Genomic DNA, 15,028 nt, shown 5'->3' on the forward strand with positions numbered 1-15,028 from the left:
AATGAATGCTGCAAGGATGTAAAGGTTAAAAAACCCACAGGGCCCTGCAGGTTGTATCAATGGGCAGAATAAAGTTTGAAAGTCTCCTCTGATTTCAGATCAATATGAGTCCACCAGAAGCTTTTCCAGAATTAGGAAATGTCACTTGAAGCACGGATGACTCTGGCTTAAGACACTATGGTAGAGCAGCTGGCTGCTTATGATGACAAAACTTATCACTGGGAATTACCATAGAATTAAGTGGCAGGCTCACATATTGATATCTTTTTATGCTAAGGGACTACTCAAATTCCCTAAAAGTTATCCAAGGAGACTCTAAGTCATTTTGCAATGTTGCATTAAATTCTCTAGTATCGCGATATGTGAATAATAATATATGTGTCTTTATATATTTATATAAGGATTCTAAGAGGCATTATCCTTTTTTTGCCTCTCAATCTGTAATTTCTTCTTCATATCTTGCCCAGTTCATTTGACAGCTAGCACTTCATATACTCCGGACAAAAATCTTTTGTTCCCACTTGGACAGCCAGAGCAATCTATAACTCAAAATTACCCTTACAAAGTTTCTCACTGACATCCATCCAGTTCATTCATTGCTGAACACGAATGATTAAAACAATGTCTTACAATGAGCTGATTTTAATGAAAAGAAACTAACAAACCTTGCTCTAAATTGTTAAATTACCACATTCAACCTCTATGAAGCAACAATTTAAACAGGAAAGATGAGAAACGTCACATTACCTGACATGCAAGTACCTTTATTTCCCACCTGTTAGGAATCTGTGAATTTATGACAATATGTTTAATCCCCTGTGTGTAGCCCAAACTGTTATATTTCTGTGACAGTTCTGAAATTAAATCCATACTTTTAAAGGAGGAGGGAAGTCAAGAGTACCCTCACCAGGGTTTGTGACGTGCTTGCTGATTAAAGCAAAGCTATTTCTGTTAGCGATCTATTCGACCAGTACCTGGCATGCAGTGAATGGTTTAATTCTCCAGAGGAATGGGGGGATATCGAGGACAGAGATCTGAAGACTAAAAGTATTCCCTTTGAAATGCAGCAACTTTGGTTCTTCCAGTAGCTGTCCACCTTGATGCCTTTCATCTGAAACCACTTCCTACAGGACAGGGAAAAGAGAAGAGGCACAGCAATAAAGTATCCAATCGCCTCCACGTTGTCTTTCTATTCCTATACATGCTCACTCCGATGTGTCTCCCAGAAATAAAGAATAGCATAATGGACACTCTTCTTTTACACTCCATGTCCTTGAAACACTACGCTTTTCTTTAAAACTAGACCACCTTTGCCCCAGAGAAGTTGTAACACTGTTGAGTTTTTAAAAATTGTATCAATTTCATTCTGATACGACCATAATTAGGGAATGTTTTCATACCTAATCTGACACATCATATTTCACAATAAAGTAGAAGCATCTTCTCTCTGGTTCACTTGCAGAGGCATTATCCATGTTTATTCTTTGGCTCAAAATAGATGTTACAGAGTGTGTATATCATGTTTATTTGTAATACTGTTCTTAAAGTTATGCCAAAGGCCAAGAAAAATAAGTTATAGAATCAGTTAGCTCAGAAAAAAAAAAAAAAAAATTCCTGAGATAAATACTCCAGTAGCTTCACTGAGAAATCTTTATACCTCATACCAATGCAATTCACATATATTCTACTAAGCAAACCATTTAATTGGTTCCAAATTTGTGGTGTTCAGAAACATTGAAGAAATGATAGGACAAGTGAAAGAATTGATATGGATTCTGTAAAATCTTAAACTACTGTGGGGGTGAGGCTTTTAGTGTCACTGTAGATGAGACCTCCCTAAATCTATTTTTTTTTTAAATCACCATTAATTTAGTTATGATTTCCTTGTAGAGATCTAGTATTAATAAGAAAAATGAAATCCTTTAATTATGTCCTATAATATTCCCAGATTCTAAAAAAAGATTGTATGAAGTCAGGCAAATAAGTTTATAAATACAATATAAATTTTAATTATAAATTTATCGGCAAGTAAAAGCTTCAAAGGTTATCTTATATATCTCTTATCTACATTAGTAGAATAACTAATAAAAACATTTCTGAGAAGCAGCTGCCCAGCTTTTATCCTTCATGTACACATAATCTGTTAACAGGTTGCTAGTATCTTTTCTCAGCACTAAATGATTCAATTCCAATTTTCTCCAGCTCTTTGATCTTGCTAGTGAGAGAGGTGTTTCTTGGGGCCCGTTGGTCAGTGCTGAACTTTCGGTGATGATGGAAATGCTCTCTATTTGTGCTGTCCAATACAGTATTACTAGCCACAGTGGCTATTAAGCACTTGAAATGTGGCTGCAGTGACTAAAGAACTGAATTTTTCATTAATTTACATTTAAATACCCACATGTGGCTAGAAATTATTGTACTAAACAGTGCTGTGCAACATAATTCATGTTGTAGATCCAAGACTTGGAAAAAAACATATGGTAGCTGGTGTCTGGTAGGAAGGAGCCTCAAACAGTGGAAGGGAAGTGGCGGTGTGGGGAGGAAAGGAAATTCATTCCAAATGCCGACTTTAGGTCTTTTACAGATGCTGGTCACTGGTTTCTTCTTTTGAGATTGCGTGTCCACTGGACCTGTGCTTGAGCTGGACTTTGGGCATACAGAAATGAAACTATGCCTGTTACCAAGTAGCTCAGTCTAGTGAGAGTGTCAGAACAGCAGGTGTATGAGCATCATGTAGTATCTAAGCAGCATAATATAATGTGTTCCTGGGAGGTTAAGGCAAGACAGAGTGCCTAGCCTAACAGCTGGGAGGAGAGGCCAGGAAGGGAGTAAGGAAGTTAATCGAGGAAGTAGTTGAGATGAACCTTGAAGTAAAATAAGGTCTAGCCACAGGAAAAGGAGGGAGAGCACCTTCCAGACACTAAGCAGGGTATGCACAAAGCATGGAGGTCAGACAGCGGGAATAGAAGTTAGGGGGAAAATATGTGGCTGGCGATAATAACGTAGGGCAGGAACCAGATCAGGAATTCTTGCTTGCTATGCTATGAACTTGTATTTTATTTTAATGTTGCTCAAGAGTTAAGGTGTATAAGATTCTTCTGGGGGCTATATATACTTTAAAAGAGTACTAATCTTGTAAACGGAAAATGGAAACACAGGATTCTAATTACATTTCTATGTGGTCTTCGGCAAGTTACTTATTTTCTTTAGGCCTCAGTTGCTTACTTGAGTTTATTCAGAGCCAAGCAAAATAATTAGCATGATAATATACTAACCTCTTTTTGCAATTTTAGTGCAAGGTTAGAAACAAGTACAAATAAGAAACATGCTTATTAAAATCATATTAAAGCCACAGAATAACAACAGCGTTTACTCTTCAAAGTATATTCGACTAGGCTTCCTAAAGTGTGTACCCCTCTTCTTTAAATCTAACTTGCCTGAATGTACAGAGAAGTAAGCTGGGGTCAGGAGATGAAATGATTTCTTTGAGGTCATGTATCACTTAGCAGGGAGAACTAGATTATTTTAATATTGAGAAACTATGTAGAATCATCACAAGAAGAAAACTTCATCAGGTTTTCTATCACTAAATACCTTATTTACAGGTGAAATATGGAAACACTCCTCCTTCCTCCCCAAGAAAGTTATTTGCCAAAACCACATAGTTAGTGACTGAGCTCAGACTAGAACAGAGCAACTTGTTCATGATTTAGTATTTTTTTCTACTAGATTTTTCTGCATCGTCCTATACTATACTTTTTTTTTTTTTTTAAAGAAAATCATGTGATGGTCAGACCGCTATTAACTCTGTCCCATAAATAATTTTTTTTACTGGTGCTAGGTATATGTAAAGACAATATGTCTGTATTTGCCTTAGAGTTATATATACTAAGGAGTCCCTGAAATGCAGAGTGGAGAATATTAGGGATTTTTAAAATGGATATCTACTTATAGCTATCACAGACGAAAATGATACCTTTTAAAATTTTCTACACTTAGGGCTCCAAATTTGAATACAACCATGATTTATTTTTGCTTTTTTTTTTAGCTTATTTGATCTCCACATATTGAACCAACTATATACAATTAACAGTGTACCATAATCTTGAACAAAATATTAAACAAGCATAGTTATTCTGTAACAAACAATTATTAAACTAAAGAAGCCCAATAATGAAGTAATTATTGTATTTATATACTTCTAAAGGCACAATTGGCTTCAGAATTAAAGAAACAAACTCCTGAGAACAAGCTTTAAAATACTGTCCAAATAGAATAAATTGTACTTAACAAAGAATTCCCAGTTATGCCCTTAACTCTAACGAGCTAGGCCTAGACATCTGGATTTTTAAGTTTCTCAAATGATTCTGATTCCTGGCTGGTTTGGGATGCGATGATTCAAACAGTTCTAGTTCTGAGTCATTCAGGGATGTACCACCCCAAGAGTGAGGCCTGATAATTCACTGAATTTTTCTAGCCTGCCTCCTATATAACAAGGTCATTCTGTTAAATCTGTAGTTCTGTTAAACTGATATTTGCAGTAATTAAACTAGAAAATAAGGTCTGGCTGGTTTCTTGTATATAAAATGTACCTAAAGGCTCTGGTTGATAATTTTTCTAGTCTCTCTACTTCAGCATTTTACATTGGGGGTTGATAGTCATCCAGTTCTAGGAGTTGTGGCCAAGAAACTTGTGCTTTGTGCTCACTGAGCTCTTTATGTTGATTTAATGAGACAGGCCGCAATATTCAGGTGTTCTTCAGGGATACTAAAACAGGCGGGCCAAATTTACATATTTATGAGACTAAACTGTTTGAACTTAAGCCTGCGCCCACACACACACACACACACACACGCACGCACGCACGCACGCGCGCGCGCACACACACACACACACACACACACAGAAATTATGTCGCTGTGGTGTGTTCCGTGATAAATGCTTTACGTGAACAGTTTTCCCAAGGTTGTATTATTGATAAACACAAGAACTACATCTGGAGGAAATCCTTTGAAATTAGATTCTAAATCCACATTAATGCCAAGTAAGTAATGAGTACCGAGAAGTACTGAATAGTAGTGCTGAGAGCAACGAAGGAAAAACTAGTTGTTTTCATTTTTTCTTTCTAAGATAGGGCAAGTGCTTAATTCCTTGCTTTTTCTATGTCAAGGTTTGTTTGAGCTGTGTGTGTGTGTGTGTGTGTGTGTGTGAGAGAGAGAGAGAGAGAGAGAAAGAAATGAAACAGTAACAAAAACTTAGTTCTTAAAATGTTACTGCTTTGAAAATATAACACCACTCCTCAACCTTTGCTTTGAATTCATCAGAGGAGGCAATGTCAAACACGCAAACATAAAATAGCAGCTCTAATTATTACAGAGACACAGGGGTGGAAAGGACAAGAAGTCTTTTGGTCCTTCTCTTTTCACCTTCAGGCAGATGGCATTTTTATTTTTAAAGAACATACCTGGGCTGATGTAATTTCCATAGAGATGTTTTTAGATATAGTTATCAGAACAGATCTTCAAAAAAAATCTGAAACTAATTTAATTATGTTTTGCCAAGGTGTTTGAGATATCTGTTTTTGTCATTCAAAGAAACTGCTACTATGATTCAGATAAAATGTCCTCAGAGCAAATGAGAAACGGCATAGTAGCCCTGCAGGAAGTATAGGGAAGGAGGACATGGCTGAAAATGGAGAATGTTTCTGTTTGATTACTTAAATCCTCTCAAGGAATGTTTTTTGGTGGGACCACTATATTGCCAGGCCCTCGCGATGATTTAAGAGGACAGGAGAGTTGGGTTTGAAAGCTGTCCTTTTCCTAGTGTTTTCCAGGAAAGGGTAGGTTTTTAAGGATTTTATGTGACATAATTTCCCAGTGAGATATGAACAATATGAAAGATGCACCATGCCCATTAACCTTCTTGGTTAAGAGCACAGCTCTGGTCGAAGTTACCATTTCTTTGAGAGATGATAAAGGCACCACAACAGAGAGACTGTACAATCATGCTTGTATCTATTCTTAAATCACAATAAACATTTTCATTATAGTGATAACTGAGGTAAATTCCGGGATATTTTAAAATCACAATAAACATTTTCATTATAGTGATAACTGAGGTAAATTCCAGGCAATTGCTGCAGAGTGCTTCATGAAGAACTACGTGTTAACTTTGATGAAGAAGTCAAGTCAGGGTTCTATCAGTTGTAGGGAATGAGTCACCACCGTGAATAGTATTTTCAGCTCACACCACACAAGTTGAGGGAGCTCATATTAACTTGCGAAGTCTTTCAGAGGTTCAGGAAGTTAACTGATGCTAAGGCTTAAAGTGGAACTCTTTTAATGGGTTAGTAACTATATAACATTCCCCTCTTATTAAATACCACATATGAAGCCATGAAAAATAAGACATGGACGATTTGGGATAGTAAGGTGGTTTAAATGAACCTGTGTAAAAGGGCTCGAAGCCATTCACTTAGCAGGGTGAAAATCCAGAAAGCAATATCCTTTCCGAAACAAAATCTGGAGACTAAGACAAAAGAGTAAATAGCTGTGTTCCAAAAGCTACAAGTTATGTTTTAATCTTTCTGTGAGTCAAAAAAGTTATTCAACCAAGGTCAGTGCTCTCTCAGAACCCCAAGGGGGAAGCATGGCCTTTGCTGCTCATGACAGCTGTCACATACATCCTGTCAATAACAAGTAAAACCAAACCCAACTTTAAAATCAGCTTTATTTGACAAAATAGAAGAGGGAAAGAATCACTGGAGGGAAATAGATTACAACAAATAGGGTCAAAGGTATTTCTACTGGAAAACATTTCTCTAAAGCAAAATGAAGGAGTTTTAAGAAATATCTCTGAATGATGAAATTAATATATTTGGATTCAATTTAGAGGGAGAACACCATTTTCCCTAACATTGACTAAGAAGAGTTTATTACCCGCCAGAATGGATAGTGGTTTGGAAAGCTGTGTTTAGGCCTTCATTTTCATGACTTCCACTGCGATTCATATTCATCTGTGAACAGCTGAGCTGTTGTAGAATCTGGTAGCCATCAACACGAATGAAAATAGATTTATCTAAACATCTCTTAGAATAAACTTTCTAGGCAAATGTTTAACTCCCTGGTATATATATCAGCAGTGAGACCATTATTCAAAGAAAATTTCAAGTTAGTGATGAGGGCTGACTTCCAAGGCAGTTGGGATGAACAGATCCTCATCGTCACACTAGGCAGCAGTGGGCTACCCATGTGAGCCAGAAGACTGGCAATCATCCATGGTCTTCCGTGTTTACTTCAGTTTACTCAGCCTTCGAAATCTGGCTAAGTTACTAAACATCCAACTTGAGTCATGGTGCATTTTATAACTGTTAAGTGGTAGTAACACCCTGAATTCATTCTTTATTTTTGATTACTGAATTTGTTATGTATTTTTTTCTTGGAGAAATCCTCTTACTAGGGTGGTGAAAGCAGATGAAGACTATAACATGCCAATCGAAGGATGAGGAGTAACTACTTACATTGAACTTCTATATTCTACAAAATGGCACCTCTATATGGGCGGGGAGAACCCCTTTTATGGCAGCCAAATATTGAGTGTGGCCTTCAAAATAACCTGTGCTACATAAGAGATAGTTGGGGTAGGTTTGGAAATATGGGTTGGCGCTGTGTCACCTTTACTGGCTTATGTTCATGATTCAGGTCATTGTGTCTCTTCTCTTGGTAAACATGAGTTTTCCAGCTCAGTGTCTTAAAAGCTAGTTACTGAGGAAATGCTCTGCATAATGGACTTAATGATCCAGGACTGGAATAGCAGGGATCTTGGATGAGGTGTGTCAGGAGAGCTATGCTATTTATATATGGGCAAAGCTTACACAGACACTTCTGCATTATCTTTGCTGCTATTAATAAACCTGCAACTCTTCGTGAGTAGCTAGTTTAAAATAAATCTTACATGATTAAAAGTACTAAAAATGGAAAAGGAACCTTGAACTATCTCTGCCCTAGTAGCCCTAATAATTAATATGCTATGTGTCCAGGATATGATATTACTGCCTGCTGATAGGTATGATTTATAATTGTTTTCTAACTACAACCTTAAGTTGATTCAAGCCATTTTCTCACTGCCCTCTGCACATAAAATAATTCTGGTGTCTGTAGCACATGCCATTCCCCTTTTTCGACATGATATTCCTTTCTCGTTTGCTTCTAAATCTCATCCATCCATGAAGGTTCACAAAGAGGTCTCAAAACCTCTATTGTAGCTGTGTCTGTTTTCTGAATTCTGACTAATTCTAACCACATTTCTAGTTGGCTGTATAATTTAGCAAACAAAGTTCTCTATGTGCACTAATTTAACGCTTCTCTCTTTTTGATTGCCAAGTACTTTAGCACTTTGTTGGACATACAGTAGCATAGCTCTTGCTTCAAGATAGGCATCTCCAGAAGGCAAGTGATATGGGTTCATTTTCCAGACCCTCAGCAACAGAAGTCTCTATTGATACTAATTTTTAGGAAACCCTATGCTTTCACGACACCAAAAGAATTACAGAGAAAAGGCTGACCTGAAATGCACAAGGGGTATTGTCCACACAGTAGACTCTCAAATTGTAGTCCAGCGAGTTACAGGACATGCAGCCAAAAACTGCGACCTTGAGTTGCTTCACGGCACAGTCTGTGATTGGTTCTCCAGTGAGGGCATACGTCCCAAAGCTGTCTAGGAGCACATGACAGGCAAAGGGGTCCAGAAGGCAGTAACAGGATGTGGATTCATCCTCCACTGACATCACTTCCTGTTGGGAAAAGGTGTGTTAGATTTTCTCAGTTTTGGAAATAAGGTGTGATTTAACAATTTCTTTGCAAGGACATAAACAAACTTTTTTGGAATATTTTTATTGCCCTAATTTTCTCGATAAATGCTCCTCTTCTATCAAAATAACTACTTACATCAGAAAGTCAAGAAATGGTTATATTAAGTGTTGGAATTCTACTTAATAGCTTATAGCAAACATCACTTTCAAAGTTCTATTTGTGGTTAATTTGTTCAATGGTGAATTAAAAAAAAATATCAAACATTAACACCAATAAGCAAATGTTTATATTTTTAAAAATATCTATTCTTGTAATCCTATCTGGGCCAGGTAGCTTCCATTTGTTCCTCCAGATCTACTCTGTCCTTCCTCCTTCCCTGTGCTCTGTGCCCTAAGAAGCAGGTTCTTTGGGGTTCAGAAATTGGGAAGCCTCTGTAGGAGCTCAAGATGTAGGAGGAAAGTGAGGCCAGGTTCCTCATCCAAGGTCCTCTCCCTGTGAGGGTACCTCACTCACACTGTCTCTTTCCTCCACTTACCATGTCTCATACGATTGATTCAAATCTCTGCCTTCTGGCCTTCCATGAACCTCACTCTTGTCTTTTCCTTTATCTCTTTCGGGGAGCAGACTTTGGGTTGCAATAGTTAGTAAAAAAAATATTTATAACATTTGTTATTGATCCCAAATTCCAATTTAAATGGGCACCTTATATTTTATCTGACAAATAGGCGTGATGTAATAATAGCTTTGCTGCTCTTTCATGTGGTTTATCTTATGGTTTCCTATCATGCCCACATTATGATTGGATCCTTTACAAATAACCCTCCTCAAATTTTCCTTGATTATGCCATGTATTTCCTATGGAGATCCTCACTGAGACAGTATCTCATCGCTCTTTCCAGCAACAAACTAAGTTTAAAATAAATCAACTTTAGGTGTCCAAAAAAAGGGAAAAAAAGTCTATTTCGGACGACCTCTTTCATATCCTTAAGGCAATATATATATTTTTTCCAAATATTTTATCCTCGTTCATTCCATCAAAATCACTCACAAGGAATTATTAAATAAATGGTTTGGATAAGATATAGTAAGACCAATTCACCCTCCCTGATAAGAACTTAGGTGTGCGTGGCTGGTTTGGTAGAGCATGAGTATAACACCATCTGGACGTAAAAGACTGCGCGGAAGTGCTGAGAAGAAAAGCGAAAGTGGTGAAAATCCAGGCAAAGCAAAACGTCATGAAAAAGAGACCAAAACCTGGCCCCGTTGGAAAACCCGTGGAACTTCACGCCCCAGGAAATCTGCCTGTGGTTTTACAAGGACTGAAAAAATGGCAGAATGCATTTTCAACGAGGAATCCGGACTCATTTTAAGACGTAGCTGGGCAGGGTGAATGTAAACCATCACAGCAACTTGGATTTTTCTTCTAGAGAAACATGATTTTCCTTTTACTTCTTTTGCAGGAAACATCTCCTGGGAGGTTAAGATCCCAGGGCTAGCTGGAACAGGTCATTGAGTTCCAACAAGATAATTCACCTGCTTTCATGCAAACTGAGTTCAGAAAGACATGAAAGGGATCCCTATCAAACAGATAAATCAGAGGTTTCACTTAAAACAGTAATTCCACTGCAATCTTTCTCTGCCGTGACTGTCTCCCTTGTTGTCAGCCTCCTCTCATGTATCCCCATTTTCTTGTCTCTTTTGTTCTTGTTCTGTAACTCTTTTACATATGCTCATCTACACGGGGAAACAGACACTAAAAATAATTTTCAGTGCATTCGTTAATTCAACCAAACATATTTAACACCGACTGCGTTCCTGAATACTTACACATAGATTTGTTATAATCCCTCTGATGACAAAAACGGATACAACGATTTTATATAATCCCTATTTATATAATCCCATGTCAGCCATATGATGACAAAAACCAATATAGTGATAAAGTTTTATTTACCAAAGACAGGTACATAAGAATACATGTGGGTAATTACAACTGTATTATAAAACCATTATCGTGAAAATCGCTAGCCAATACTAACACATGCCACCAACTCTCCGAAAAATAAGAAGATGCTCACAAATTTCATAGCTGACTCTTGGTGCTAAGAGAAGGTAAGCTTAAATCTATCCCATAGGTGGAACCCAAGTCCTGTTTTTCAAAAAGGAAGAATAGGGTCTCACCTCCCACTTGCCCTGCTGAGTCCTCTTCTTTAAATGGATATTCCAGTGTTCAGAACTGACGTCCGCACAGTGCGGGATGGTCAATGCAAAGGGAGTGGTGACAATCATGTCTGGGGGACCACAGGTGACTTCAGGGCTCAGGAGCACCTCCGATCCATCTGACTGGAGGCTTTAGAGTTGGGAAAAGACAAAAGAGAGAAGCACGTGAAGGAGGGGGCGTATATATGTAAATGGGAATTTAGATACGAACTGCTCTTTTCTTCAGGCAGAGCACAGCCCTATCCAGGATTCCTCCTGGGGAGCACCATACATGCAGAGGCTGGTCTGGAAGACAGCCATTAATCCTGAGCTGCTCAAGCACACAGACTGAGCTTAAGCCTAGACTTCAGATCTAGGTTTTGACAAATAAAATGACAAATGCTTCTTCAGAAATACAGGGCAGAACAGAAGAAAGCAAAGATCTGGCTGGTGTGTCACACACCAGCTGCTGAATCCTTATTCCTGTTGATAACATCATCAATGACTAAAGCCAAGAATATTATAGAAATGATTGATCTGGTAATCATACCATCAGATTCTTTTCTCCTAAAAACACGCTCTACAAATATTTTTAATGCCAGTAAGCGATAAAACAAATTATTATGGAACAAAGCAACACTTCAAACACACCCGAATTGAGTATGTCTCTTCTGGTTTTGAAAACATTTATTTTCTGCCAATGCACAGACACATAGGTTATATAGTGATAGCACAGTAGACAGACAGTTCATTATAAATGTGCATAATCAAACACACAAATATATAGCTTTCAACGCATTCCTACTTTAGATCTAACTTTAAAATCATTCTACCCGAAGCTGATGTTCAGTTTTTTCTGTATTGTGAATTATTTACAATGCAGAATCATGAAACAAATAAAAGAAAATGAAGTTTAATTAAAGGGAAATAATACCACCTCAGTGAATACCTCCCTCTTTCATTTTCTGTCTTTGTTTTTAATCTCTTCCCCCAAACAGTAAGGTGGGGTGCTCTATAGGATAGTAGTCAATGAGGAGAACCCAAAAGCCTACTCATTTTTCTCCTACTGCTTATGTGTTTTTGAGCAGCTATTTGATTTTTTTTTTTGATGGATTTTCACATGCAAGAGAGAAGATATGCAATAAAGCAATTCGAGACTCTCAGATGAACAAAGCTACACAAGAGCTAGGATCTGTATTACCTACACTTCTTCTTACCCAACCTAGAAAAGACCTTTAAATATGTCATCCCTGGTCAAAAAAGCAATCTCTTGAGCAAGATAAAGATGTGAATTAGTACTAAAAGATACCACCTTTTCTGAGATCCTGTATAAATAGTTTTTCTGTGAGTACATCTAACGTGTTATTAATTTCTGACTTGCTTTTGTTGATATCGCTTGTTCTCGCTCAAATTAGTAATGGTCATACTCTACTTCATCGTACACAGTTTGCTGCTGCAATAAAAGTCAAGGTATAGATCTGAGCAGGGATATCTTTTATCTACTGTATCTAAAACAGACCTGAACATTATTACACGATCTCCCTCCCTCCCCAAGAAGCACTGGAGATAACTTCAAAAAATTCCATCTTCCACATAGGCAACCATAGTCCAAAACTGACAATTCTTGCTATACAAGCAAAGCACAGGGTTAACCGAAAATGTCAGCATTTATCTTTAAGCAGGGCAGGCAAGCTATGGGGGTGGCTTTGGAAAGCAGTGATTTAGTAATAACAAATGCTCTGTGAACAGCCTAGAACAAATACACTTGAGGTTTGAAAAAAATATAAAATGCCACTGTGTGCTATAACCAGGACAAAGTGGCAGCCTACACTGGGATGCCTGCCAGTGACTATTAGAGAGGGTTAAGCGCTCTCCGCGTAACTGCCACCTGCATTCATCACAGACAGGAATAGCAGAGATGCTTATGAGTGACCGATGACAAGCTCTCCTAAAAGAACTATTTAATTGCTTTCAGAGAATCATCCCCCTTGTTGAGCATATTGTTCAAACATATGGGAGTTTGGGGAATTATTTAATGTCAAATGAACTGAAATCAGCTAATTAGATGAACTCTCACACTCATGAATAGCAAGGCTCCTCTTGGTAATAACTTAAACAGCATTAGGAGTCAGAGGCAGTGCATATTTGGTCTTAGGCAGCATGTAGAATGGAAACTTTGTATTAAGCAGGCATTAGGTATTGCCACAAGTGCAAAGGCAGTAAATCAAGATTTATATCTAATCCTCCCACTGTGAACATAGTGTCTGTGGGTGAAGGTGTCCCTCTGGTGAAGGAAAACTTAAACAACTTCACTCCCCGCCCCCATTAATAATAATCTGCCCTTTTCTGCTACCTTTTTGTCTGTGGCAATCAGGGAGATTTACAAATATTAATTAAAGCTCTTACACACCTGGGGAGGCAGGTGTTAACAGCAGAAGGTCACAGAGAAGTCAATCACAGCAATGGAAGCAAAATAACCCTAAATTTCTACTCGTAGGTTCTTGTTCCATGTAACTAGATGTACTTTCCTCTGTTGCCACTAGGAAATTTCTGGTCGACTTGCTGCCTCTTGAGACATCCCAAAGAAAGATGGGGGAGAAAACACAGTCTAGGTGTAGTCATGGACACAGACCTGGGGCATCTGAGGACAGAAATCTGGGGAGAGATGCCTTTGATTAGGCCTTGGCAAAAATGAAGATTTGTAATGAAAGCATGGATGGTATTTAAGTTTTCCCACATTATATAGTACATGACAGGGAAGTATTCATGCCCTTGCTAAGGAAAAAAAGTAACACGGTTTTCTAAAATTGCGGTGAGCTAATTATAACGGTGAAATAATAACAGCAGTAATTTCAGGACCATAATATGAACCACTTTAGTGCATCACATATCGTAGTGCAGACTGAAAAGTCCGGATGTGTGGGACTTTTGATACTTATCTTTTTCACTGTGTTCATATTCTCTCTCTCTCTCTCTCTCTCTCTCTCTCATGCTCTCTCTTCCTCTCTCTCTCTCTCTCTCTCTCTCTCTCTATACACACACACACACACACACACACACGTTTATGCTGTTCATGTTTATGAATGTTTATGATAGAAAACGATCAATTTAAGTCAGGTCTGTATACCCAGCTGGCCTGCTGAGCCAATGTATGGAAATACGGTTGTGAATTCAAACTTCTGCTCACACAATGCAGCTGAGGGTTCTGGGAAAAACTGACGGCTTTGCAGCTTTGATGTCTCAACTACAGATACACATGGTAGGAGAGGGTGCACAAGAGCATCTGGCCTGGTAACCTGGTATGACAGGAAGACCCACCTTGATAACCTTATTTAATTACCAGAAAGGGAAACCAGTAATAGAAAAGTAGTGGCAGAGGACATAAGAAATGGGCCAAAAGAACATTCTTATGTCCTCTGTGTGCTCTTTGTGGCATCATCCCCGATACCACATCCCTTGTCATACGTTTTGTCATTAAAAGCAGATGGTGTGGCAGAAGGGAAAGCCGACTTTCCGTGCCTCACTTCCTCACATGTAAAATAATACCTACTCTGAGATTGTTTTGAGAGTTAAAAGTAAAGCATAAAAAGCACCTAGTATGTGCTCATTAAGTGAGGGTTCAGCTTCCCCAACCCCAAACTCCCACCCCTCCTGCCCTTTTTTGAGTCTTATTTTATCAGAACTGTGCTACTTTGTGATGGCTTAATTCAATGAATTGTCATTATGTCAATATATGCTTTGACAAAATTTTCAATGCCTTAGAGATGTGCACTGAGAATTTAAGGTATCTTGGCAATGCTTTCATCCTCACTTCCCACAGTCCCCAATTCAGCAACTGGAGGAATCCCACTAAAATGCCAACTTGTTCCCGCTTCAAGGAATTGCAGCCGTTCCCTGTGCTCCAGAACGCTCTGTGCTGCCTGGAAGAGTTTTCCTCCAGATCCACATGGTTAGCTCCCTCATGCCCTTCAGATCTTTGCTCAAATAGTGCCTACTAATGAGGCGTTTCCTGACCACGC

The 15,028-nt window shown here is 38.4% G+C and overlaps 1 protein-coding gene across 4 annotated transcripts in view; it reads right to left on the reverse strand.

Annotated features, from left to right (window-relative positions):
- The window catches only part of UNC5D (unc-5 netrin receptor D), a 476,468-nt gene that overhangs the window by 29,075 nt on the left and 432,365 nt on the right, over positions 1-15,028 (reverse strand). For all 4 annotated transcript variants that reach the window (XM_025050005.1, XM_025050004.1, XM_025050003.1 and 1 more), the window contains 3 exons: positions 10,992-11,160; positions 8,564-8,791; positions 975-1,124 (listed from right to left, as the gene is read on the reverse strand). In XM_025050005.1, coding sequence (XP_024905773.1) covers positions 975-1,124; positions 8,564-8,791; positions 10,992-11,160 — 547 coding nt within the window. The remainder of the gene's footprint in view (positions 1-974; positions 1,125-8,563; positions 8,792-10,991; positions 11,161-15,028) is intronic.

This window comes from Pteropus alecto, unplaced genomic scaffold (genome assembly GCF_000325575.1).
Source record: "Pteropus alecto unplaced genomic scaffold, ASM32557v1 scaffold24, whole genome shotgun sequence".
Taxonomy (NCBI): domain Eukaryota; kingdom Metazoa; phylum Chordata; class Mammalia; order Chiroptera; family Pteropodidae; genus Pteropus; species Pteropus alecto.